At 41.4% G+C, this 27,956-nt stretch overlaps 3 protein-coding genes across 5 annotated transcripts; 2 read left to right on the top strand and 1 right to left on the bottom strand.

The window, feature by feature from the left end:
• The first annotated feature begins 25 nt into the window (after positions 1–25).
• Positions 26–8,778, top strand: tbc1d10c (TBC1 domain family, member 10C). Its single transcript, XM_082544573.1, has 10 exons — positions 26–389; positions 686–803; positions 2,091–2,190; positions 2,323–2,430; positions 3,125–3,231; positions 3,494–3,608; positions 3,857–3,922; positions 4,123–4,312; positions 4,512–4,669; positions 5,258–8,778. The coding sequence occupies exons 1-10, from the start codon at positions 269–271 to the stop codon at positions 8,627–8,629; spliced, it is 4,455 nt and encodes a 1,484-aa protein (XP_082400699.1). The 5' UTR covers positions 26–268; the 3' UTR covers positions 8,630–8,778.
• On the bottom strand, positions 8,764–18,680 carry rad9a (RAD9 checkpoint clamp component A). The gene is made up of 12 exons (XM_082544605.1): positions 18,400–18,680; positions 18,211–18,281; positions 17,983–18,056; positions 17,827–17,875; positions 15,501–15,615; positions 12,198–12,297; positions 11,840–11,946; positions 11,607–11,713; positions 11,351–11,415; positions 11,160–11,258; positions 10,249–10,489; positions 8,764–9,184 (listed from the first exon to the last, which is right to left on the bottom strand). The coding sequence occupies exons 1-12, from the start codon at positions 18,431–18,433 to the stop codon at positions 9,077–9,079; spliced, it is 1,170 nt and encodes a 389-aa protein (XP_082400731.1). The 5' UTR covers positions 18,434–18,680; the 3' UTR covers positions 8,764–9,076.
• Positions 18,190–27,750, top strand: LOC309713182 (uncharacterized protein). Of its 3 annotated transcripts, none has more exons than XM_082544585.1 (7): positions 18,190–18,288; positions 19,754–20,972; positions 21,068–21,192; positions 24,796–25,234; positions 25,351–25,486; positions 25,611–25,828; positions 26,011–27,750. In XM_082544585.1, the coding sequence occupies exons 2-7, from the start codon at positions 20,166–20,168 to the stop codon at positions 26,257–26,259; spliced, it is 1,974 nt and encodes a 657-aa protein (XP_082400711.1). In that variant the 5' UTR covers positions 18,190–18,288; positions 19,754–20,165; the 3' UTR covers positions 26,260–27,750. The 3 variants fall into 3 exon arrangements, with proteins under 3 accessions (XP_082400711.1, XP_082400709.1, XP_082400710.1); XM_082544583.1 differs by having other exon boundaries at positions 21,050–21,192; XM_082544584.1 differs by lacking the exon at positions 18,190–18,288 and adding an exon at positions 18,780–18,860 and having other exon boundaries at positions 21,050–21,192.
• Positions 27,751–27,956: the final 206 nt, after the last annotated feature.

Here is a 27,956-nt window from a genome sequence, read left to right as displayed (position 1 = left end):
TCCTAAAGTACGCATAGGCCTTCTTGTTTCCCACCCGCAATTAGGAAGTCCTATAAATGACAGAAAAGCCCCAATTGCACAATTATCACTTATATGTGATGACTGATGAATCATATTTAAGCAGTTTAACGGCATTTTCATGACAGTAAAAAAAAAAACAAAAAAACAACAACAAACCACTCCATAATTTTATCGTCATTGTTTGTGACGCGGAAGTTTATGTGAAAACTGCATTTGTGACGGTGAGAAATGAAGGCGTGGTGAACAAATGAGAGCATATGAGAGAAAGCAAGAGAGAGAGAGAGGAAGTTTGTCTTCCTCCTCCATCACTGGAGGATCACTTCACCTCTTCAGCAGCCAACTAATCAAACAGGGCGGAAATGTAAAAGGTAGTCACATTTAAATGTATATTTTAAAAGCTTTAACAGCTGTGGTTATGTTTATGACTTAAAATCGGGGGCTGGGGGGCTTGGTACACTTCTTTACTCTCATTCTCAACTTGGAAAATGCAGATTTCATAGATCCCGAGTCAAATAAGAGAGAGAGGGTGAAAACGTGCACAGAGACGTTTGCAGAGTGGGGTTAAGCTGTTTACCATCTTGGATGTTTGAGATTTTAAACATCTCTGACGCACACATCCTCATCGGTTGCATACTGGATGACGAGCCCATCCTCTTTTCTTTAGCTAAGATGTTGAATTCTTCGAGTCCAGCCCAGAAGAACCTCAGTGAAGAGGACAGCTCTGGATCTGAACCGGAGACAGACCGCTTTGGCTTCATCTTAACCAATGGTTCCACAGCTGGGTGAGCACATCCACCTTGCGCCTTGTGTACTCTTACTGTGCTGTTGGTGATCTGTTCAAAACCAGGGGATCTAAGTTTTCATTCTCCCATTAAAGAGATTTTTTTTTTTTTTATTATAAGGGACTAAAAGACGTGCAGGGCGACCTTGTCGAGATCACACAGATCAGAAAGCCCAGGGACTTTGGTAATAGTAAGGTTTGCACCTGCTGTCAGAAGATATAATTTGAAACTAAATATTAAATATTATCAGATAATTTAATGGTTGTTGCTTTGTCTTTATATGAGCAAAGACAAAGGTTCCAGATGAGCTAAGAGTTTCTAATGTGGGCACACAACACCCCCTGAAGCAGCACACAAAGTAATTTTCCTCCATGACAAGACCAGGAAGTGTTGAAACAGTGTTTAAATCTGCCGATTTTAAGAGACAGAGGAGCATTTGCACCCCCCCCCCCCCCACACACACACACACGCACACACACGCACACAGCCAGGTGGACTAAATGCCATTAATAAAGAGTTAAAAGACAAATTGTTAGAGCAGAGATGTTAAGATTGAGAGAAAAAGTCACACAGAGTGAAAGAAAGGAACATTCAGGCTATACTGGTGTAGTGGAGAATGTGTAAGAATGCATGTCAGTTGGAAACACGTCAAGAAACAAAGAAATCAGGATGACCCCTGCAAATAACGTGGCTTTACGGCAGTTTCATAAGCAGAGCAAAGGGGGAGGAGATGCTTTAGAATGATTTAGCTGAGCGTATCAGTGAAAAAGCCAAGTGGTTTCAACCACAGTGGGCCTTCTTCAGGACGGAAACTGCACAAACAGATTGTTTACACTTGATATTCTTTACATATAATCCACAAAAAAAAAAAAATATTGCAAAAAACATAATGACTGAACTGAAAGTGGGTGTGTGTACTTGAAAAATAAAGTGCAATTTTACTTTCAGAATCAGCTGACTGTGCGTTTGATAATATCCCTGGCAGGGGATTGCACACGAGGCGGTGTAAACTAAGCATTAAAACTAACTGAACAAACTGCAACCTGTCATCTTTACTTTCTTCATTGATAACATCCTGACCTGTTGCCATAGAGACTTCACACTGCTAACGTGTGGTTTTCCTGTTTCCTGTCTTGTTTTCGGAGCACTGTGTGTCTGTAATGACAACACACTAAACAGTGTGCAGCGACACAGCACTACAAAGGTCTCCAGAATTTAAATTGTTCAGCAAACAGGTGAAACGTGTCAAAATACTTACCTGGTGATTCATGTGCTGTGCTGTGTCAGGAGTTTGGGCCCGCCACCTGAACTGGTCAGGCAGAGGGAGGCCAAGTGGATAAAGATCATTGACCAATGGGATCGCATCTTGTCGAAGAAGAGCAGTAAGGTGCGTCCCGTCAAAGATGCCCGAAAATAAACCCTGGCACCAAATGATGGGCGATGGGCCTTATACATGACAGACATTGTGACACATCAGGAAAAAGCACAGTAACCGTTTGTTTTCCGGGTCTCTCATTAGGTCAAAGTGCAGTGTCAGAAAGGAATCCCTGCCTCGCTCAGAGCCAAGTGCTGGCCTCTGCTGTGCGGAGCTGCCAACAGGATGAAACAGCATGAAAACCTCTACGAGGCAAGAGAAACAAACACTCTCACTGGGATGGTTTAAGAAAGTGCAAGAGTCCAGCTGCAAAGACTTTATGTAAAAGATGGACATAGCCACCATGTTGTCTCTCGTTGGAGTTTGAAGTGCTGGTTTACTATTTGGCCGGCAACATGTTGTTCACGAGTGATTGATGGATCTAAGTGAGAAATTTAGGAAACTACATACTTATAGAGCAGCAACATCACATTCCCTAAATCATGCCGTCTTTATCATTCGTTTAACTATAAATGGGACTATAATTGTATTTTGCATTAAATACCACTTCAGATTAGCGACTAAGGCCGTAAACCTATCAGGAAATAATTTAATATGACCAAGAGGGTCATTTTCTAATTTTTTCTACGCAATCTGACTTTTTTTTTCCCCCACCAGGAGTCTTCCCCTTCTGGCAATTAAACAAAATGCAGGTTTAAGGCATTTCTACATTGCTTTCTGTTAGACCTGGAGGCTATATTGTCCATTGTTTATATACAGTCTATGCCTGATCATCTATATATACTGTTCTAAGTTGTGAGATCTTGTGATCACTGTTTTCTTATATTTTATTGAGTAAAAGTTAAATTATTTATAATATTGAAAAACAAACTAACTTACTTAGAATTTTAAAGACTCAAAAATCTATTGTTTGGTATGCATTTTATGTTTTTTGTCTCTGCATCAGACTCTGGATGAGCAGCCGGCTCTGCAGAGCTGGGTGGATGTGATTGAGAGAGATCTGGACCGGCAGTTCCCTTTCCACGAGATGTTCCAGTCCAAAGACGGACACGGGTAGGCGACGTTTCTGCTATTTGTTTCTGAAGCTGAGAGCTGCAGAATAACCATACAGTTTATTTAGTGTTCAGCGTGGCTTTCCAATCTTTTCATAGTTTCCCTGGTTTAGCTTTCACAGTTAAAGGCTTATTCAACAGAACAGCAAACAGTCTTGTCACTTGTCTTTCTTTCTTTTCGTTATTAAATGTATAACTCTTGTCAAAGGTGACTGAAACCTCTGGCTGTGTGAGAGATGATTGTGGTGTGTGTGTGTCTGCAGGCAGCGTGGTTTGTTCCGGGTGTTGAAAGCTTACACCCAGTATCAGCCAGATGAGGGTTACTGTCAGGCTCAGGGGCCGGTGGCTGCAGTGCTGCTGATGAACATGCCTGCTCAGGTAAAGGCCATTAACAGTTTAGCTTCGGTCTGATAAATCAGCTGCAAAGACATTAAAATAATTAGATTTCAGTGGAGAAACAACAACCTTCATTTAAGACACCGACTCTACCTTGCTTGTTTCATCGACCTGTTAAGCTTTTTATTTCAGAGGTATAACAGTATTAATGCAATCCTGAGAATACAGTGCTAATTTTCTATAATACGGAGCAGTTATTGGCCTAATGTTCACCTTATGTAACCTGGCAGGAGGCCTTCTGGTGTCTGGTTCAGATCAGTGAGCAATACCTGCCCGGATATTACAGCCCTCTGCTGGTGAGGACATGCACATCTTCTGTTTTTTACATTTTTTACCTTTTATAATACATATAATCAACACGTAGGCGAGTAGATGTTGATTTCAAGGCTGATTCTTGATAAGTTGTGCTATAAATATAACCCAAACACAAAGATGAATCATGTGTTGACCCTGAAAGCTGGGCAGCTGTCTGAGCCTACTGTGGTGTGCTGTGTAGGAGGGAGTACTGTTCGATGCGGCCATGCTGACCTGGGTTTTGAAAAAGACGTGTCCAGCTGCACACAAACATCTGCAGAACCACGGAGTGGAGCCCCTCATGTTTGCCACCGACTGGCTGATGTGTCTGTTCACACGTCACCTTCCATTCAACACGCTTCTCCGAGTCTGGGACCTCTTCTTCTGCTATGGTAGAGCTGACCTCAGGCTAACACAACCCCCTTAGGACTGGCAGGAATAGCAGCTTATTAAAAGCGATGGTTTTGTCCACTATATATAGAAGTGTTTAAATATCTGCACAATTCTTACATTTTTGGTCACTGCCATCATCTACCTGATATGTAGCATTTTCACCAGGTCTTCCTCTTTCGCCCTCATCTTTCCTCGTAGGGGTCCGGGTGCTGCTACAGGTTGCAGCGGTGCTGGTGCGCCGGGTGTTGGGTCGAGCTGAGCAGAGGAAGCAGTGTCAGGGCCAAATGGAGACTCTGGAGAAGTTGAGGGGTGTTAAGGAGGAGGTCCACGATGAAGATGACGAATTCATAGCAGAGGTAAGATTTCGATTTTTAAACCTGATAGGCTTATAGAGAAGCATCTTGTTCTCTGCCAATTACCTCAAGATAACAGCTTTCATTTGTAAAGCAACAGAGCAAGTAAATTAAACTAATCATGGCCACGAATAGTGTAAAAAGATACACCTCAAAAGCAAAAACCTTTCAAAAAGATGGCTGCAAACCAAAGAGATGAGGCAAATTAAAAAAAAAAAAAACCCTGAAGAGTAAATTTAAAACATGTTTCTATCATTAACTTTGTTTTATTTAATTTTTTTACAAAATGGCACTATTCTATCAAATAACGTAGATATAAATCTTGGTAAGTTACTAAAACAGCTCAGCCACAAACATGTCTGATCCACTGTGGCATGAACGTGGGAGCTCTGGAGGTGTCCTGTGGTGCTTGGAATTAGTGTGTCAAAATTGCTCAATTGGATTATGATCTAAGGAATTTGGAGGTTAGGGGTAACTGTTCAAGGCTCTTTGTGGTGTTTCTCAGGGATCTTTAACAGGTTTTGTATTGTGGCGGGACACACTGTGTTGTTGGGGTACAAACTATCTGCAGAGTTTCCCTTCTTGTTTCAGGTGTGCTCTGTGCCACTGTCGGGTAAAGATTTGGAAAAGCAGACGGAGAAGGAGCTGGAAAAGTGGAGGAAAGAAAAACCATCGTCCACGTTTGACCCCAGAGGTCGCTGCCATGGATACCAGAAGGCGTGGGCTAGAGCTCGGCAGCATGAAATTGAGAAGGAGAGGAAAGAGAGACAGAAAGGGAACCTCTCTGTCCCACTAACTCGCTCAGCCTCCTCTCTCTCACTGTCTCCTTCCCTCCTTCACAAGAAGTGGAGGAAAGTGGGAAAAGGGAACACAGTTGACTCTGAAGGCAGTAACAAAGTAGTGAGGCATCTTTCAATGGGTGGAAGGGAGGACTGGAAAAGCTGGAATGAGTTTGACTTTAAGAAGGTACAAGGAGTCAAAGAGGAGGAGGATGTAGTTTCAGAGGGACAAAAAGAGGGACAAACTGAACAGAAGGAAATTTCACAGACACCTGACAAGATTCAAGAAATCAAAAATATCCAAACAGAAGAAACAGCAGCGGGAAAAGAACAGACTGAAAACACGGAAAAAGGAGTTGCTGAAATTGAGGAAAGCAGTGTCAAAGAGACAGAAACAGGTGATGTTAGAGAGATGGAGAAAAGTGTTGTCACAGAGACAAGTGTTGTCAGGGAGACAGAGACAAGTGTTGTCAGGGAGACAGAGACAAGTGTTGTCAGGGAGACAGAGACAAGTGTTGTCAGGGAGACAGAGACAAGTGATGTCAGGGAGACAGAGACAAGTGATGTCAGGGAGACAGAAACAAGTGATGTCAGGGAGACAGAGACAAGTGATGTCAGGGAGACGGAGATGAGTGTTGCCACAGAGACAAGTGTTGTCCGGGAGACGGAGACAAGTGTTGTCGGGGAGACGGAGACAAGTGATGTCGGGGAGACAGAGACAAGTGATGTCAGGGAGACAGAAACAAGTGATGTCAGGGAGACAGAGACAAGTGATGTCAGGGAGACGGAGATGAGTGTTGCCACAGAGACAAGTGTTGTCCGGGAGACGGAGACAAGTGTTGTCGGGGAGACGGAGACAAGTGATGTCGGGGAGACAGAGACAAGTGATGTCGGGGAGACGGAGACAAGTGATGTCGGGGAGACGGAGACAAGTGTTGTCGGGGAGACGGAGACAAGTGTTGTCAAGGAGATGGAGACAAGTGTTGTCAGGGAGACAGAGAAAAGTGATGTCAGGAAGAGGGAGACAAGTGATGTCAGGGAGACGGAGACAAGTGATGTCAGGGAGACGGAGACAAGTGATGTCAGGGAGACGGAGACAAGTGATGTCAGGAAGACTGAGACAATTGAAGTCAGGGAGACAGGGGAACGCAAACTCAGTGATATGGATGAAACCAAGCTGACTGAGATAAATGAAAGCAAAATGCTTTCAGAACAAGAAGAAAAGATTGCCCCAAATCAGACTGTTGAAAATATTCTTCATCCCCCTGATTATGCACCTCACTGTGAACAAGAAGAAAAGCTGGACGCAGAGAGTGAATCACAAGTGCTAGAAGAACAAAGTCATAAAAGCAAAGACCAGGAAGTAGAGCTCAAAGACACAAATGAAGAGGCAGAGAAACACGTGGTTGCTGTGGAGGAAAACCACAGTGAGACACCGAGAATAGCCGAAGCACATACAAACACAGAGGACGAGATGCAAATAGGTGTAAACGCAGGCGAGGAGCAGAGGATACAAGCTGACGTGAAATCAGAAGAGAGTGCTGACACTGAAAGTGTGCAACAGGTGGAGATGAACGCAGACGTTACGGAGTCTAAAAGTGAGACAAGTGTGGACACAGACAGAGGTGTTGAAGCTTTAACTGTTGATGATCAGAATAGTGCAGCAGAGGCAGAATCACGACAGGAAAAGGAAGAGCTGATCAAGGAGACAGAAAAAGGTGCACTTGAAGTAAAATACCACAGTACTGAGTCATTAGTACAAACAGAAAAGGAAGCAGAGTCCCACACCCAAAGAGACACAGAAAATGAGGTTCTGACACATAATCAGGAAAATTCAGCCACACAGTGCGATATAAAGGTAGAAATTAAAGAAGTCGATGCAGAACAACAAGTAGATTCAAAGACAGAAATGGAGCTAGAAGAAGAAATACTAATGCTGACTTCATCTGAATGCACTCAACAAAAAGAAAGCACTGGTGGAGTAGATGATCCAGAGACTAAAGCTGAGATAACAGTAGGAAAAGACACAGTGGAGGCGTCAAATAAGGCAACAGAAGAAATGATTTTGAATGTACACTCGGAGGCACAGGTTGAAAGTGATTCATGCATCTATACTCAAAAAATCACAGAGGAAACACCAACAGAAACTCAGACTTATGAGAAGCCTGCAGACTCTGCAACACCCATGGAAACGGAAGAGTCTGCAGCACCAGCTGATCAGCTCAACCACACCAGTGAGCCTGATGAGGAGAGTTCAGTACAAATTAGTACCTCTGAGACAAAAGCACCTGAAGAGACAACAAGCCAGGTTACTGTGGATCCTGAAGACTCAAATCAAAAGGTTCAACAAGTGGAGCCCACGCAGGAGGAAGAAATTACTGAAAAGATTAAACAAACTCCAGCAGGAGAGGACGATGTCTTCATTTCTTCTGAGCCAACAAATGTTCCCCAAGTCCAATGTTCTCAATCTGCAAAAGAGCCCCCGGTACAAACCCCTGAGCGTCGCAGCAGTCGATCATCCGCTGATTTCTGCGTTCGCAAGTCATCCACCTCACGTAGCTCCAGGCTAGCCCGCAGGCTTTCCGAGGATCTCTTCACCACCCCCCAGAAAACTTCAGAAAATCAACCAGAAGCCAAACTCACAGAGTCACAGTGCAATCCTAAAGCTGTGACCTCAAAACAAGCTGCTCCTGATCTGCTGCCGCCTGCAGCAGCAGCAGCAGCAACAACAACAGAGGAAGCCCCCACACAGCAGCAGCCACAGCCCGACACCCCTAAACGTTTTGGTCTCTTCCGCAGACTGAGAGGTGAGCATCACAAAGACAACAAGGCTAAGAAGGCACCCAAAATGCAAGTGCCGAAAATCTTGATTCAAGACTTCAGTGATATGCCAGGGACTGGGAATGCAGCTGAGGAAGAGGCGGAGGACAAACTGAACTCCAAGGAGAGGAGGCGGCGGCGGAGGGAACAAGAAAGAAAGGAGAAGGAAGAGGAGAGGTTGAAAAAGAAGAAAGAGAAGGAGCTGGAGAAGGGGAAGGAAAAGGAGAGGAGGAAACCACAGACGAGAGGGAAAAGTTTTCAGGTGCAAAAAGAGAAACGTAGTGACGACGCTGCTCATCCTGCAAAGACTGACTCACAGACAATTCACAGACATTCTGCTGGTTATGCCGAGGCTTATTTTTGACATTACTCAGATTCTGCATCACTGCCTTTCTCTCTTTGAGCTCCACATTGGTGGATATGTGGAATTCCCTCATCCTAAATATTTCTCATACTTGAACTTTTCGACATGTAAATAAATAATAAATGATGTTTACATATATTGAAAAATAAGTTTGCTTTATTCGGTGGGACCTTTTACACTGCACCTTAATTACAAACTGGGCAAACACAAAATTAAAATAAATTGGAATTGCTTCATGTCTAGTTTTACATAATGAGAATTTAGAGGCTGGTGGCCTCTGCATATTTAACCAGGTCCAGGTACTACTTGTTCTGGCCAGTAAGGATGAAAATTTGTGTTCATTTCTTTATCTTCAAGTACTCCAGGTGTCTTTGTTTAACAGTGCACGCACATGCACCCACTGTCAGTTTAGTCCATGTCTCCTCTAGCCGATCAGTCTGCAGTTATTTAATTTTCTTCCTCACTGTCGCTGGCCAGCACCTCTTGAGAAGTCATCGGCTGTGTGCTCAACTGAGACGACGGGGGAAGCACCGATCCAAAGAAGAGCGACCGAAACTGTGAGAAAAATCACACACAAGGGAAATATATTAAAGACTACAATTTATCGAAATGTTAAGATACCAATATTTAATTAATTTGAGAGCATATGCAAACATTCAATCACTTGTTTATTTTTTTATTAAATATCTGCTTAAATGTGCACGCCTTTGTTCCAGAGGTTTCTGTGGTTTGTTCAGAAGCAACTCTGCAAACATAAGGTGTGCTGCCATGTTTTTAGAGAGGATTGTTTCTTTCGCCTAGCAACCCTCCAAACAAGCTATTCTTGTTCAGCGTTATTCTAATCACACCCTTATAAACCTTAACATTTGATATGCTAACTTGAGGCCCATAGAGTCTGAGAACTGCACGGTCTGACCTTTGGGTGAATTTGCCAGGACCTTCACTTCCAACAACACTGAGAGCTGTCTTGAAGGTTTTCCACTTGTGAATAATCTTCCTCACTGTACAGTGATGGAGTTCAGGTTGACTGGAAATGGTCTTATAACCCTCACCTGATTGATGGGCAGCAACAACTGTTTCTCTAAGGTTATTGCTGATGTCTTTCCTCCCTGGCACTGCATTAACAAACACCTGAATGCTCCAGACCAGAAAAACAACCAGACCTCTGGTTTTATAAAGGTGAACACACTTGCTGTTAATCAGTTAATCAAGTGGATTTGATTAGCAGCACTTGGCTGCTACTGTATTTATCTTCACACTCAATTTCTGTGGAAGCAGTGAGGATATATTTAGTTACACACACGCACTGCTTGTGTGTAACATGTAAGTAATGATAATAATTCATGAGTTGTTATTAATCTAAAGTTGCATTTAGCTAATTTTAAGACCTAATAAGAACAAGTTGATTTTTTTGTTACAGCCTGACACATAAAACTAAATTAAAAGAGCGTGCGTGTACTTTCTTTTTCACGTGAGGACTGTATGTGGACAGTTGTGACGACTCAATTTTTAAAGAATCTGCTTCTTTTTGTATGTGCGAGAATATTTTACTTCTGTCTTTTTGATTCATTGAAGTGAATCCACAGCCTGTTAACACGCCTGAGAAACCTAAGGCATACCTTTTTATTAGGTAGTCTGTCTAAATCATCTGTTTCTTCTTCTTCTGCCTCCTCGATGAGAATCCTTGCCTTGTGGCTGACTGCTGCAGGCCGTTTTGAACGTGTGTCACCAGATAATGAAGGCGGGGGTGGACCTGTGTTTGAGGGACCTGGCGCAATACTGGTATCCATGGCGATTAGATATGAGTCCATGTCATCATTCATGAAGTCATCGGGAGGGGGTGGAGCTGCTGTGTGTGCTCTGAGGGGTGGAGCAGACGGTTTGGAGTGCAAGTCAGATAGAAAGATGACACACAAGATTAAAAAAAAAAAAAAAGCTTTTCTTGCTCCTTTTGACCTTCATGGTGACCGTTTGATTTTCTGGACTTGCAAAACAATAACAAATCAACATGACTAACCAGCTTCAATTTTAGAGCTCAATATCATAACAATTAAGCCTACGGCATTCTAGTTTTTCACTCCCATAAATATACTGAGTGCATTTATTGTGTGAAGATGCAACTACAAACAGCTGTTAACTGTGACATGAGTTCTCCAGATTTAGCCTCTCAGCCTCAGAATGACAAGATGTGAAAACCTGAATAAACACAGTTTTTTTTAAAGAGTTTATTCAAACTGGTGGACTAAGAACCTGGTCTAAACTCCTGGAGCAAATAATAAAAATCCATTTCCAACAACTGGAAATGTCGAGTATGAAATGTAAATGGGCTCCTCCAGCATTTGTCTTCATTTACACTCTGATCCACCAGGTGGCGCAGTAGGGTAAACGTTTAGAATTTCCTGCCTGTCACCGAGCTGTTAATAAGCCATTGTGTGAAGGGTACACTAGTTTTGTTTTCATTTTCCTTCCTGCTCACAAACATGAGAAAAAAACGTCCCAAGTCAACAAAAATATGTTTTTTCGTTTTTACCCTTTGCTGTTATTTTTACGAAGGCTGGGATCATCAGAAAGAGTGGCCAGCACAAAGTTTCCTTCCAGGACACTGTCCGTTACTGAAAGCACCACAGGGCTGTCACACAAACAGACACAGAAAAAAATTATGTTATTAAAAAGGAAGAAACAAGTAATCAAAAAAAATAACCCACAGGTGGCGATGCTCACCTGCCCGGCTCGTCCAAGTACATAGAAACAGGGAGGCCAGTTGATTCTGCAAACACTAGTAAACCCTGAATGAGAGATACTAGTTAGTGACTTTGCAAACTATGCAAGCATTACAAGAACACCACAACATCTTGTAAGTGCTTTCATCTGGTCTCCAAATAACTTCTTTCACACTCTGGTCTGATAACCACCTCTCTCCCCCTCCCAAACTAACTTACGCAACTCTCTCGTGCTTTCCCTATATAGTTTCTCTCACCCGCAACTCCTTCAGACAAAAAGTCACACTGTTGTGAGCTTGGGCAGCAAAATGATCAAACTCGTCTGAAGCCAAACACAGCTCGGTCAGCATGGCTTTGGACGCCTCTGAGAGAGCAGAAAAACAAGAGGACAAAAAGCTGCTTTTAAAACATAGTAATGCATGGCATTATTAGATGTCAGTTCCTGCTTTACCACTACGCTGGCGAAACTTTTTCATATCAGTCTTGTCACCTGCTTCTTCCTCCACATGGTTCCTGACCCACATCCGTTCATCACTCACTGACACAGTCACTTCGTCCAGAGATGGAGGAAAATGGACGACTGTGTCTACCAGCAGCCTGAGAACAAGAGAAATCAAATCTAGCTACAGCTACAAAGTTACACCTCCCTTAAAATATATTTTACTATTTAAATCTATTTATTCATTTAATCAACCAACTGAAATGTAAAAATGTTTTTCCTGGTGTTAAAAAAAAGCTACACAGTGTTTGTCATCATCAAGTACAAGGAAATAAAAGATTAAAAGCAAGTGGGAGACTGTCATTGTCATGATTTGCAAAATAAACTATGAAGAAAGATTTTTACAGACCTGGGCTGGGCTCTGAATACATTGGCATAGCTGTCCTTATCAAACACTGCCTGCAGGCTCTCGCTGTCCTGGAAAGACAGGTTATGTGTCTTCAGTAGGCCTGTAAAGAAAAATCACGTCAAGTTTGTGAGCAAATAGAAAGCAATGAGATGAAAGCACGATGGGCTTCATTAAATACAAAATATGTGAATGTAAACAAGATGTAAAAGTACAATGTAACAACTTGTTTATAGAGGTTATTAAAAGAGTTGCTTTACAGGCAGAAGATAAAATAAAAAGACGCAAAACATTATTTATAAACTGATGTGAAATCAGAATTTATGGATTCAAAGTGTCACAAAAATCCGATATGTATTAATGTGTAGAAGTCCCATTTTTTTAAGTGCTCTTGACCAAAGTTCTCCAGGCCTTCTGAAGGTCTTCTGGCTTCTTCTTCATTCCTTTTTCAGTCCAGTGCTTTCACCTGAGCATTTTCCAATCTGTGTATTTTAACAGATAATTTAGCAAATAACTCATTTTAAATTGTATCTTTAGGCACTTTGTTATTAGCAGCCTGTAACAGATTCCCATTACTTTAGTTGAATCTATGAAAAATGCCAAAGGTAACAGTTTGAGAGGCATAAAATCGCATTTTTGCTCCATGAAAGTGATTCCCAAATAGCCAAAGTATACACAGTGGATGAACAGTCATGGCTTAAGACATGGAAAGAACAGGAAAGAAAATCCAGCAAAGACCTCATACAAGACCTGAGAGATGCATCTGGCCCTAAATCTGATCCATCTACTGTTCACTGAAGTCAGATCAGCAAAAAATGTGGCTGTCAGGAGAAATTAGACAATAACTGTGACAGCTGCATCAGGTCTTATGAACTAATGACTCTAAGTTTGGTCCAAATAATCATCATTATATGCAGAGGAGGTACAGCAGTGAGTGTCTACAGCCATCTGTAAAATACAGTGGAGGCTCTGTCATGGTTTGGAGCTGCTCGAAACATAATATCTTTCTATAATGGTTACAACTTTTATTTATGAATTTCTTCACGAATGAAAGTCGTTCAAAACATTACTGCTACTTTCAGTGCTATTGATATTTATTTAAGACTCTTGTTTTTTAATCATATCTATCTAATAGACTCCAATCTGTTCATGTAAATGAAGAGTCCTCTTCACATGCTAAGGTTAATTATGGAGTTCCACGGGCTTCCCTTCCTTAGGCAGTATCATCAGAAGGCATAGCATACATTTTCACTGCTATATAGATGACACCCAACTTTACCTATCCATGAAGCCAGATAATACACATCAATTAGTTAAACTGAAGGAACGTTTTAAAGACATAAAGACCTGGATTACCTCTAATTTTCTGCTTCTAAATTCAGACAAAACTGTGGTTAATGTACTCGGCCCAAAAAATCAGAGACAGATTCTTACTCTGGATGGCATTAACATGGTCTCCAGTAACACTGTGAGGAATCATTTTTGACCAGGATATGTCCTTCAATGCACATATTAAACAAATATCTACCACTGCTTTCTTCCATTTGTGGAATAGAATAGTTAGAAACATCCTGTCTCAGAGTGATGCTGAAAAACTAGTTCATGCCTTTATTACTTCTAAGCTGGACTACTGTAATTCATTATTATCAGGATGTCCTAAAAACTTCCTGAAAAGCCTTCGGCTGATCCAAAATGCTGTGGAAAAAGTGCTGTTAGGAACTAGAAAGAGAGAACATATTTCTCCTATACCGGACTCTCTTCGTTGGATCCCTGTTAAATCCAGAATCAAATTTAAAATCCTGCTCCTCAAATACAAGATCTTGAATAATCAAGCCCCATCTTATCTTAATGACCTTATAGTGCCATATCACCCCATTAGAGCTTGCTGTTCTCAGACAGCAGGCTTACTTTTAGGCCCCTCTTCTGTGGACCCAGGCTCTGTTCTCTTTGTATTATTGTAGTCTTTATCTTACCATATAAAGTGCCTTGAGGCAACTGTTGTTATGATTTGCTGCTATATAATTAAGACTGAATTGAATTATGAACCCAAAAAAGTATCATCAGATTTTTATCCACCTCACAATATCAACTAAAAAATGTCTGATTGGCAATGGCTTCATTTTTCAGCATGGTAATAATCCCAAACACACTGCCAAAGCCGTTAAAGCATACTTGGATAGAAAAAACACACTCTCAGTCGTGGATTGGGCTCGCCAGAACCCGGACCTCAAAACTATTAAAGCAGTGTGGGACCATCTTGACAGAGAACGGAACAAAAGGTAGCAAACATCCAAATAAGACCTTTGAATGAAACCTGGAGAACTATTCCTGAAGACTACTTAAAAACACACCAAGAAAGCTGCCAAAGAGTTCAGACTGTGTTGAAGAATAAAGATACTTATAGCAAATACTGACTTTCTAACTTGTTACAATTAAACAGTTTTTGCCTGATTTACTGTATTTCCATGTATGTTTGCATGTTTCAATAAATCACTGCACCTATTTCCTCTTTTATTAGCAAAATATAAAGAAACAAGGAGTGACTCAAGAGTTTTGCACAGTACTGTATAGTTTAATAAATACATGTAAAAGCCATATGAAAAAGGGTAGTTTTTCATTTAAAATAGCTACAGTTGAGGCACCTCTAAGTTTCAAAGAGATTATAGAAGTTTTGTTTTAGCTCTGTGCAGCACTAAGTGACCTGCAGGCCTGACATTTGTACTCAGTGAACTTATCTCTAATATATTTGGGTTCCGCAGTACTGGTGGACTTATAAATGATAAATAATTATATTATAAATACAGAATTATAAACACTTATATTTATCTGTAGGTCAATGCAAGGATGTAATAATAATAATAATAATAATAATAATAATAATAATAATAATAATAATAATAATAATAACAGATTGCATTTATATAGCGCTTTTCGAGCATTCACTCTCACACACAAGCTACAGTTGTAGCCACAGCTGCCCTGGGGCAGACTGACAGAAGCGAGGCTGCCATATCGCGCCATCGGCCCCTCTGGCCAAGACCAGTAGGGGGTAGGTGAAATGTCTTGCCCAAGGACACAACGACCAAGACTGCCCGAGCCGGGGCTCGAACCGGCAACCTTTCGATTACAAGACAAACTGCCAACTCTTGAGCCACGATCGCCCTGTAATGTAAGAACTGGATGTGTTCCCTCACCTCTGGGTTTGAAACCAGCACCATTCTACATGCCTGAATGAGTTGTAAGCCTTCTTAAATCATATATGGAAAACACTTTGAATGATCTGATAATGAAGTGAATCACTGATACCGTGCTTGCAGTGCAGGGTGAAGGTGAGACGGTCCTTCTGTTTGTCGAGATCGATGTGACACTTTTCCACCGTCTTCTCCAAAGTTGTCAGAGATCTGAACACAGACTGTACACTCTGAAACACAGGGGGGAAATAATGCTTATCAATATGCAATGACACACTCTGGTACAATCAACAGGAATCAACATTTTAGTCACACTCAAATGGTATCTAAATCAATATGTTTGCTGTTTCTGACAAGTGACACACAATTCACTCTCTAATATAACTGCTAAGTACAACTGTTAATACGAGGAAGCTGTGAGGTTTTTGCAAAACTTGAACACAGATAACCACAACCGTTGGGTGGTAACACGACAGGAAAGGAGGCATTTGAAGCTGTCAGCAGATACAAGACTACGCTCTCAATCCCAAGAATAAGATCTGCTATTCCTAACTGTAGTTACATCAGGGAGGCCCAAGTACTGCCATCATGCAGTTAATTTGAAAAACAGCAGCAGCAACAAAAAAAAAAAAAAAAACAAGGAACAAAAAAATCATTATGAGAAAGTATGATGTTTATCTTTAGTATGTTTAAAATCAAAGTAATCAAGAAACTATCAGCCACATTTCCATAACATGGCAAACTGCGACTGAGAATTAATGTAAACCAGTGAGAAAAGGAGAAAAAAATATATAGAGAGAAAGTTAAAATTTACATTTTTCACATTTTGGTAGTGGTCACATGAATGCAAACCTGACCAAACTATTAGACAAAAATCAGACTGGCAGCTTTAGTTTCAATACATCTTTTGTGATCGAGTGGTTGAACTTTTTGTGATGGGACTTTCGGGTTTAATGCAAGGTCAGAGTAGTTATTTAAAATGAACTGTGAGCTTAAAAAGAATTCAAACTAGACTAGAAAACAAAAGAAAAGTAACTGAAGTGATACTTATCACAACCTGCCTGAGGGGCCTTTGGTAAGCATGTTTATTGAGATCCGTGACAGTCAAGTGACTGATTCTATGCAATCCTGAGATAAACTAAATACAGTCTTACTGCTAGGGGCTTGTAATCCAATTCAAAATGTGAGTAGTTTGCATGTCTAGAGCATTCAGGTGTGTGTTAACACAATCCCAAGGATGGAACATGTCAGCAGTGATCTTAAAGAAGCCATTGTTGATGCAAAGCAATCTGACAATCGTTATAAACCGATTTCCAAATAATTTGACCACGGTGAGGACAATTACAAGTGGAAAACATTCAAGACAGCTGTCAATCCTTCCAGGTGTGGACGTCCCTGCAAACTCACACCAGTGACAGACTGTGCAGTGAACAGAGAAACTGCAAAAATAAAAAATAAAAATCCAAGAGCTACATTTCAGACTCTACAGGCCTTAGTTAGCAGTTAAATGTCAAAGTTCACAACAGTACAATTAGAAAAAGACTGAACAAGTTTGGCTTGTTTGGAAGGGTTGCCAGCAGAAAGCCTCTACTGGCTGTAAAAGAATATGGCAGCACATCTTAGGCCTGCAACTGAAGAAACCACCTCTGTTTGGTGAAAACCAAACAGCATATCAGCACAAACACCTCATACCAACTGTCAGGTATGATGGTGAGAAGGTGATGATTTGAGCTTGTTTTGCAGCCATAGGACACTGACACCTTCCACTCATTGAGTTGACCATGAACTCCTCTGTTTACCAAAGTATTCCAAACTGAAATGTGAGGACATCGGCCTGACAGCCAAAACTTGGCCCAAACAGCATCGTGCAGGAGGACAAGAATCCCAAGTACTAAAGCAAATCTACAACGGAATGGCTGAAAAAGAGAATAATTAAGCTCTAGACCTGTCCCCAACTGAACTGCTGAGGTGGGACCTTAAGAGAACTGTGCATAAATGAATGCCCGCAAACCGCGATGTCCTGAAGCAACACTGTAAAGAACAGTAGGCCAAAACTCTGAGACACTGGTGAAGTCAAACAGAAAACGATTACTTTGAAACAATATGAGCGACTCATAAACTTCAAGTGATTGCTCCTATAGGTGGTTCTACGAGCTACTGAATCATGGGGTGTACTTAATTTCACAGGTCTAACTGTGAGTAACAAAGACCTGTGGGAACTCTTTTTCACAAGATTGTAACTGGAACCTTAATGCCTTCAATACGTTGCACACCTCTGATATATCATAACTGTTGTAGATAAGAAACGAATTCTATAATAACTTTGGGTGTTATGTCATCATGAAAGTTTGGGAACCACATTATCTACTAAAATGTAATTAATGTCACACCCAGACTATATAAAGCCTTGAAAAACAGTAGATTATCTAATTCTCTCACACCTTTATTGCCATCTTGCAGCGGAAGTTATCCCCACTAGTAATGGAGTACCTGCACAGAAAAACAGAGGTATAAAAGGCAGAAGTTCACTCATATACACGCTTTCTTTTTCTCTCACACAAAGATGCCATTTATAAACACAGGCATGTAGTCTGCACCTGCTGAAGAAGAGTGGTGCGAACAGGAAGCAAGCATAAGCCGACCGAGAGGAGTTCACAGACCGCAGGGCCAGCTACGACACGAGAGAGAGAGAGAGAGAGAGAGAGAGAGAGACCAACAAATCAACTTTTTTCATTGACGCAAAGTGTGCACCCACAGGAAGCAACAAGCCTATCTGCATTGTAAGAGGAAGTGATGGTGTGCAAGTCAGTGTCAGAACAGCTCACCCCATCTTCCTGAGGCTCAACATACAGCTCATCGCCGATCCTGGACAGAGAATGGACGGCTTTGGCCAGTACTGGACGGTACAGACACACCCACCAACAAACACACACAAGATAATTATTAGCAACATCTAATCAATGACACATGTTCTAGTTAGAGACTGTGTTTAATATTCAGGAAATGTTTGCTACCTTTCACGTTTCCTCCCGTTACGATACAGTGCATCTCTGCAAACTCACTTTTCCGCTAAGTTAGCACATTTGGCTAAAAGTTAGCCAAAACGAGCGGCTAAGCATCACCGAGAAGTATACAAGACGGCGTTTTAATCGTTTCCACGCCGAGAGCAAATCTTCCTACCGAAAGCATACTCCGTTTATTTCCAGTCTAAGTTTATTTTACTCGGTTAAGCAGTGTCTCTTTCATCGATATCAGCGTTGTTTACGCCGCCATTGCCCGCTTACAAAGTGCGGACCAATCAGATACACGGCAACTTAAAGGGGGCGTGCGTTTGACGCTGCACATGCGCACTTAGTTTCTAAGTGAACATTTCTGCCACTTGTGTTTTTCTTCACTGCATCTTCGGGGCTGGTTTTTTATGATCGTCCGGATTAGAAATATATAAAGATAGCGTGACGAAAAACCAAAAAAAAAGGTATAATTGTAATGGATAAAGATGTACATTGTTACTAATTGTTATATAAACTTTACTTAATGATTAGCAACTTGATAATTATTAAATAAGTTCATGTCAGAATAGGAAAGTAGCTTTTCAAGTACTGTAGTGTACCTACTTAATCTTATACTCTAAACCTTCAGTCAGAAAGAAGGCAGTACAATTACTGTGCTTTTAAATGCATAGTAGTTGGCTGAAATATAATTAAAACAGTTAAAAGTTTATCAGGGCGGCAGCATTTTTTAATGACTTGCAGTGGAGAACAGTATAGCTGGTGGTTAACAAACCTATAAGAAAGATTGCATGGTGTTCTCCAAGCTGAAGTACACTGCATGTTTGGAGAATCTATTACTTTATTTCGACAACAGTAGCAAAGGCCTCTGTGACAGCATTTTTCACAGAGTTGATATAAAATGGGTTATTGCAAAGCTCAGTGCAGACATTTTCCTATATCTTTAATTTGGCAGGCACATTCATAGCGGCTGCTCTTAAGAACGCCCTATAATTATCAGTTACAGGTCACAGAGGGTGTGTGTGCACTTGAGTGAGCAAGCGTTACAAGTAGAGAAATGGGAAGGAAGGGAGGGCAAAATACAAAGATGGGCAGAAATACACACAGTGGGAGAGAGTTAGAGTCAGCAAACAATTATCTCACCTTACTGGTCTTTCTTGTTGGTCTGCTTCAGTTTGTAATATCTGAGGAACGCACCCATTCACAGTCTCTCCTCCCATTACCAGTGATATAATTGGCTGCTGGAGAAGAGGTGTGACGACAACACCTTTAGTGTAATGGAACTATGGGCATTTAGTAAAAGCGAGAGACTTTTGAAAATAGGGAAAAAACACCAAAAGCTTATATCTCTTTGTTGCAGAACAACAGAAGAAGACTTCTGCTGCTCTTCTTGAGGATTGAGCATTAGTGGAGGCAGCATAAGAAGCAGCAGTTTACACAGAGAAGAAGAAGAAGGATTTGTACCTCTGGACATTTAACTGGAAGAGGTGGATCTTTCTTCATATTTGCTATGAAGCAACTACATTGTCATGGAAAGGGATTGGATTATTCAGAAAGGCGAAAGCAGCCATAACAGGTGTCTTTCTAACAAAAACTGGACCAAAGAGTGATATCTTCTACACAAAGGTATTTTTCCTCTTGTCATGCTGGTTGTAAAGCGACGAATTATATTATTTGCATAGAGTCCGTCCTTGTGTATCCAGTTTCACTGTGGTGTTGACACGCGTTTCTGCGACTTCTGGATTTAGAAGACTTAGAGGTTGTGTTACTAGATGTCTCAGTCACCTAATCCAGCAGACTCCCAGGCCCTGCTGCAGTCCATGCTGCAGAAACTGAAGCTGCAGTCGGAAAGAGAGGGCCAGGGGCACCGGCACACTCTTGGACCAGAAAACAGCAGCCCAGGTACTAATGGCATCCCTTCAAATAAGGTCAGGAGCCCTGCTGCAGACAGCAACTTTAACTTCAAATTTAGTCATCTACAGCAGCCCGGTCATGGAGGTGGGGTGGACAGGGGTTTTATTTCCTTCCCCTCCCAGAAAGACAACAGTGTTGGTGACACTGGTGATAGCAGGGTTATGGGACAGGCGACACAGCCTGCGATCGCCCCAACAGTAACAGGGCAGCTGTTTCCTACCACATCACTTAAAGATGCTTCCTTTGAGAGGACTGATAGTGAGAAGTGGAGTTTTGGCAATTCTGCAATGAAAAGAAGCATGCCTCCTAACACAGATGCTGCCCAAAGCATGGGAGTGAATGAGAACCAGGAGCAGGGCTTTAAACCTAAAGTCTACCTGTGGGCCGCGAAAAACACAGACCCTTTCGCAGGAGGTCACGACAATAAAGCGTTAATTGTAGGAAATGGAGGATTTGGAGCGATGGCAGAAAACAAAGATACGCAGGTTGCCTCAGACAGTCAAAAAACAACAAACAGTAGCGTGAGGAGGAAACAGAGATCATCTGAGAATAAAACCAGAAGGTGGACGCAGAGGCTCAAGGAGCGATGGAAGGACAGACAAGGAAAAAAGGGAAAAGAAGAAGAAGGAAGCATAGGAGACCAGAAGAGTGGGGAGGAACCTGAGGTGAGTAGTGTGGTTTTGTTATATAATGATAAAAAAAGAAATCTTGAAGTGACACTGCAACTTGTTTTTTCACGCAGATTTCACACCCAAACCAGGTTACAGAAAGCCTCATCAATGCGTCAAATAAGGACGAAAGGACCCTCCGTTCACTGGACACCAGTGGAGCCAGTAAAATGCTTCCTGCACGCACAGAGGACGCCACTAACGACAGCCACATCAGGTAACAGGCACACAAATGATCCTAAATTGCACAAATACATCCAAACCTGCACTCTAGCAGCATGGCACAAACTGAAAGCCGAACAGTTTTTTTTTGGCTTTATTTGCTCTGAAACGTCAGCAGTAAGATATGTGAAGCATTTGAGATGTTTCCAGCCATCAGACATCTTTACCCTTGATGTGTGTCTGTGGTCTGAAGTGCCAAACACACCCTGTCACTGACAGCATGTGTCATTACAAACTTTCATGCTGTGTACAATGAGATTTTTTTAAAACCTGCTATTAAAGGAAACAGATGTACACAGCAAGTAACTCATAAAGAATGATTCTCTCATTAGGACTTAACACACAAGATGGAAAGATACTCGCTTACCGAAGCCAAGTTTGTTTGCTTTATGTTTTTCCTACTAGAGACATAAATAATTAAAATAACTCCCATATATGTAGCTTTCATTTTGAAGGATTTGTAATTTCCTAAAACAGGTAGACTTAGCTAGCTGGATCTTGAGGAAGATTAAGGAACACTACAAAAACATAATCAAGCGATGTAGAAGTGGTGCAAAACTGGTCTGTAGTATATGTAATGTACAGGAAATGCTGCCTGAGCCCTACTTGCTGGAAATGAGAGCATGAAAAGTAGGCCGTAGAGAATATGAAATAGCTTAGAAATTGTAAAATTGCAAATTTGACCAACGACAAAAGATAAAAACAAGCCTTAAAGCCATATAAAAACATCTGATACTTGACTGGTGGTGTCTCAGGGGCTAAAAACAAATAACAACAGGCAGCAACAACAACAAAAAAGGTTTATAAAATTTGCTCTGGTCAGCATTTCTGTTGTATCGAGTTAGCTTGTAAGCTTAGTTGGTCCATGAAGGCCCATGTAAACTACTGTAAACTACTGCCACAGTGTGTGTCATTGATGTGTTTTATGTATATGGCTACATTTCTAGGGAAACAGTAGAGCTCTATGGCGCAGTGGACTAAACAGTAATACTTGCTAATAGAATTTAGTCAAACATGAGGCCCGTGGGTGAGAATCGAACTGGCAAAGAAAATGTGAAGTAGGGCATACATTTTTGACTTTTAACTGTATTTTCATAAACTTTACAGCTTGTTCTAGTGATAAAGACCTTCCCCACAGTCATTCATTATACAGTAATGAAGAACAGATAAACACAAGTTCCTGTTCTTTTACTATCTACTATAGGCATGTCTGGTTTTTACAAGAAGACCACAGTAAGGTAAACAAATAAAATAGGACATTTTCTGTGTATTGACAAAAGCTTTCTCCAGGACAGCCTGGACAAGGAGCAAACAGAACTTTAAGAATTTAATCTGCTGAGAGATTTCTTTCATTAAAGTTGTTGGATAATGACAATTTTTGTTATTTTGTTTCTGCACACTGGGGCTTTACAAAAATGTTGCATTAGCTGTTTAGGAATTTCAGGAGATCAAAAGTAATTGGTTGTACTAAGATAATTTTAAATATAAATTCAGTTTTTAATACTTGGATTAAAATTATTTGCATACAGTGACCAACGGAACAGTTTCTTCCCCCAAGCCGTCGGACTCCTGAACACTCAGTGACTGGACTGACACACACACGCACACCTTCATGCATGTGACTACCAAGCACTCATATGTAGTATCTCATATTAACACACACACACACACACACACACACACACACACACACACACACACACACACACACACACACACACACACGTGCAGACACCCCTATAGACACCAAGTTACTTTTGCACAATACTCAGCATTTTGCACATTTCCATTGCACTGTGTTGTGTCTATATTGCCCTGTTCTGTCTAGTGTTGCACTGTAGCACCAGGGTCTCGGAGGAACGCTGTCGCATTTCACTCTGTACTGTACCACTGTACATGGTCGAAATGACAATAAAAGCCACTTGGTGCGATCGTGGCTCAAGAGTTGGCAGTTCGTCTTGTAATCGGAAGGCTGCCGGTTCGAACCCTGGCTCTGACAGTCTCGGTCGTTGTGTCCTTGGGCAAGACACTGTTGCCTACTAGTGGTGGTCAGAAGGTCAGAGGGCCCGGTGGCGCCAGTGTCCGGCAGTCTCGCCTCTGTCAGTGCGCCCCAGTGCAGCCGTGGCTACAATGTAGCTTGCCATCACCTGTATGTGTGTGTGAATGGGTGGATGACTGAATGTAGTGTAAAGCGCTTTGGGGTCCTAAGGGACTAAGTAAAGCAAATACAGGCCATTTACTTGACTTGATTTGAAATGCTGTGTTTCTTCCCTTGCGATGCTCTGCCTGACCTTTACCGTAGTCCCCTACAGCTGTTCGTGGGTCTCTCTGGTTTCAGTTTAGTTTTTGGTAACTGAAAAGCATCCTCTGTTAGGCTCAGGTGACTGACTTGGCCATCAAAGAATACCCATGTCTTTGCCTTGAGAAACTCTTGGGTTGCTTTTGGAGTATGATTGTAATCTCCATTTGCACCATGAAACAGTGTCATGATCAGTTTTGGAGCATTTGGTTGAATCGGAGCAGAGAGTAGAGCCCTGCACACTTCACAATTTATCCGGCTGCTTCTTTTAGCAGTCACATCACTAATAAAGACCAGTGACCCAGCTCCAGCTGTACATGCCTATACTGTAACACTGCTTCCACCATGTTTGACAGATGATGTGGTACACTCATGAGGATCATGAGATGTTTCTGTCCTTCTCCACAGTTTTCTCTTTCCATCATTGTGGTGCAAGGTCCAAAGAATTTTTCAAAACCACATGTTTTCTGGCAAAGTCTAATTTGGGCTTCTTGCTCTTGAGTGTAATCAGTAGTTTGCACCTTGTTGTAAACCCCCTGTTTCTATTCACGAAGGCGTCTCTTGATTGTAGTCTTTGATAATGATACACCTACCTCCTTGAGAAAGTTCTTGACTTGGTTAGTTGATGAGTTGAGTGAAGTTGTTTTTGTTAACCATGGAAATAATTCTGTCATCATTCACTGCAGTTGTCTCCTTAGGGCCTTCAGGCATTTCGGTGTTGCTGAAGGAGGCCACTGTATTCATTCTTTATAAGAATGAAACAGATTGTTGATTTGGACACTGCTGAAGCTTTTGCTCTCTCTAAGATGTTTATTTTGTTTTGTTTTTCAGCCTCCCTCACTTGCACAGACATCTCTTTGGGACTCATTTAAAAGTACAGTGAAAAATAAAATGCAATTTTAACACTTTGAATCAGTTTGAGATATTATGCTTTCTTCACTTGTCATAAAATAACAAGGGAGCAGGCCTCTACTGCTTGTCAGTCAGTTGTCTCATTAATTTTGAACCTCTATGCATAAAAATGACCCTTTCCTAAAAACTTAATGCCAATTTCTTTCTAATAATGTGTTGATTGTTTGTTTAAAATCAACCGTGGTGATGTACAGAGGTAAAACCTCAAAAATACAAAGTTATGGAGCTAACTGTATTCAAGGACCTTTTATAACATCACACCTCATCTGAGTGAACTCTGAAATGTTATTTTGGGTTATTTTAAATAAAAATCTCTTTGTGCTGTTGGTAGTGATGGGATTTGTATACTGAATTTTTGAGTTTAATGAAGATTTTGTCCCGTTTCAGACCTGCCAGTGACTTTGAATTGGGCCTCGGGTCATTCAGTCTGCTGGAAGAGATCACTAAGGGCCAAGAGTGGGCTAAGTTCCTCAGTCCCAGCCTTTCATCCTCATCAGCAAATCAGAGACCATTAGAGGACCCAATGGGCCAACCCCCAAACCAACTAAATCCTCACAGTAGCACTCCGTCAAATGGGATTTTGAACCAACTTGGCAGTGGGGGCAACCAGTGGAGCTTCAGGAGCACAGAGTCATCACGGGCCACAGATTTCAGCATGGCGCAAACATTGCCTAATGCTTTCCCAGCTGCAAGTACGGACATTTCAGGTGGAAAACTACATCAGACTGACCCTTCAGAAGCAATGGAAGATGGTCACAACTACCCACATATGCAGTCTGGAGCGAGCAGACTGGAACAGCAAATAAGACCTCCATCATTTGTAGTGGTAAGATATTCATAAACAAAAAATATCTCATGTTCATCCAGTTAAAATAAAAAAGAATATCTATATTATCAATATGACAACTTTGTGATTCTCCCATTCTCTCTTGTCCTTTGCAGTCTACAAAAAATCCGCTTAACAAGGCGTTGAAGAGCCGAGTCACCCTCAACAGAAAGAGACAGCATCAGTCGGCTGACAGGAGAGACGACAGGCTTCAAGCCGACAAAATAAGTGATGGAGAGCAGACAGACAGAGGTCAGAACAGCTTAATACTCCAACAGCAACATTAATGATCAGTTATTATTAAAGAGTTTTTATTGTTTGAGCGATTTAATTTGGTGGCTGTTCAGGAAATCAAGTTGTCTCTTTTGTTTTACAGAAGGGGACATGTCTTCACTGAATCCTACGAGCAGCCAGATGATGGTTGACACAGGAGAGTCAGAGCACGAGAACGTAATACCCTTATACACCCTAAACTCTCATTCAGCCTCTCTCTCCCCAACTGCTTTTAATCCTTTGGCTCGAGCGCCCCATGGTGTCCTCAAATACCCCGTATCCCCCGAGTCGGAGTCCTCAATGGAGACAGTGAATAAAAGGGTAAGATAGTGTGTATCGCAGCGCCTCCTTGTGGTTGGAAATTTTAAAATGTCAACATCCACAAATAAAATTAATGAAATGATTTGAAAAAACTTGAGGAAATCATTCAGTCTCTGTAATATTTAATCAGATGCTAAATTCTCTGTAACTTTTTTGTGTTTCGTGCTTCTTTCTCGGTTCAGAGGAGAGTGGAGGAGAACCGCCGGGTTCGTTTTGCGGAGGAAGTGGTGGCCATAGAACCTCCAGACATGGATCTGGACACTTCAGACTTGGAGGATGACTCAGCAGCTACAGATGAGGACTCGGTGACAGAGCAGGAGTGTGAAGTGCATCCGGTAGCGGCAGGGGAGGAGGCACCGGCCCGGCGGACAGCCCTCCCTGCGTGGATACTGGCTCTGAAGAGGAAGAACACAAACAAGAAACGCAGATAGTGACTGTAAAACTGTCTGCGTGCTGGGTTCATTCTCACGGACTTTGCGTTCTATAAATTAAACAAATAAACTTAAGGGGATACAGTTTGTCTCAAGAGCAGGTTGCTCTGCTTTGAAAACTTTTTTTTTTTAATGTGACAGTATTTCAAAAAGTCATATCTGACCAGTAGTAGGCCTGGCGTGGATACGTAATCACTTTTTCCCTCATTTATTTTCTGAAATGTTTTGATTTTAAGATGCAATAAGGGAAATAAATACTATATTGGGATATACATATATATTTATATATATATATATATATATATTTATATTTATATTTTCTGCAGTGCACACAGAAAGCTTTATAAGTGGATATTTTTGTCTTTCTTTTTCTTATTGTTCCTGCTTTATTAAGCAAAGTTTGAGCAGAGGTTAAAGACTTTTCCAGTTGCACTAGTGATCCAAACTAAGGACTATGCTGCAGTAACCCAACAGCTGAATGTGCTGAAAGCATTTTGTTGATTCAGATGTTCCTCCTTGTGCTCCTTCAGTCTTACACATGACAGCAGTCTGCTATCTGCGTCACTCACTTACTGTACTCACCACCCCACCCCACAGTCCATATCCTGTCTCAGGGTAATGGCTCCCAGTCCAGCCATCATAGAGAATAACCCCAAAGGAGGAAGAATGTGTGAGCTGGAGTGGTCAGTGGTTTCTGATCAGCTGCTCCTCTCTATTCAATACCACCATTTAAATTTGGAGAGATGGAGACAAGCACCTGAGCACTGAGTTCACTTATTCTAGTGAGAAAGCATCGACTTTGTATAAAAGATGAATGTAGCCACTAGTTTTTAAGCCTTATTTAAACAGCACAGTCCCGTCCTATTTAAACCCTGAGCCAGGGCTGGAGCTGACCGAGGAACCAAGGACACTGCACACTCATATGGTAGTATGAGTGTGCCATACTGTCATTCAAAAGGAAGCTCCTCCATAAAGCGAACCCCGCTTTTTCTACATGTGATCACTGTTTATGAAATGAACATCATTCTGTCTTGAATAAGACTTAAAACTAGCAGCTGTGACCATAAACCAGGTTGGTATTTAAACAGTTCGTTTTCATAGCCAGAAACTGCTTTTATCTTTTATATACTGTGTATACAGAGTGAATCATCATCTCACATGAACCTCTGTGAATTTTTTTAACAGCTGAGGCCGTTTTATTTCTTTTTAGATGTAGCAACATGAGAGGCTGTGCAGTATTGAGACAAAAAATAAAGCGTCAGAGCTTTAGCTATCTGTCTTCTTTGGTAGGGTTAGACGAGAACTTTGTTATTTCTGCCTTTTTTCTTTTTTTTTTACAGAATAAACAAATAAAATAAATTTATACAGTCATGTGAAAAAGAAAGTGCATTTTTCAATTTTAGGGTTTTATGTATCCGGGCATAATGGTAAATCATCTGGTCCACAGTAGGTTCTAAAATTAGATAAATACAAGCTGAAATGAAGAACATAGATGACATATACTGTGTCATTTTTTATTTAAGAGGAGAGGTTCTGGCACTTTGCTGGTCTGGAGCCTTAAGGTGAGTATTAACATGATGCTAAGGATGACACACATAAACAATGACCGTAGAGAGTCAGTTGTTGCTTTCCATCAATTTAGGAAGCTTCATCAGGCCCATTGTATATTGTTGCATAGTGAGAAAGACTATTCACGA

This window comes from Aulonocara stuartgranti (assembly GCF_965226115.1).
Source record: "Aulonocara stuartgranti genome assembly, chromosome: 2".
Taxonomy (NCBI): Eukaryota; Metazoa; Chordata; class Actinopteri; order Cichliformes; family Cichlidae; genus Aulonocara; species Aulonocara stuartgranti.
This window is presented reverse-complemented; position numbering and strand designations above follow the sequence as displayed.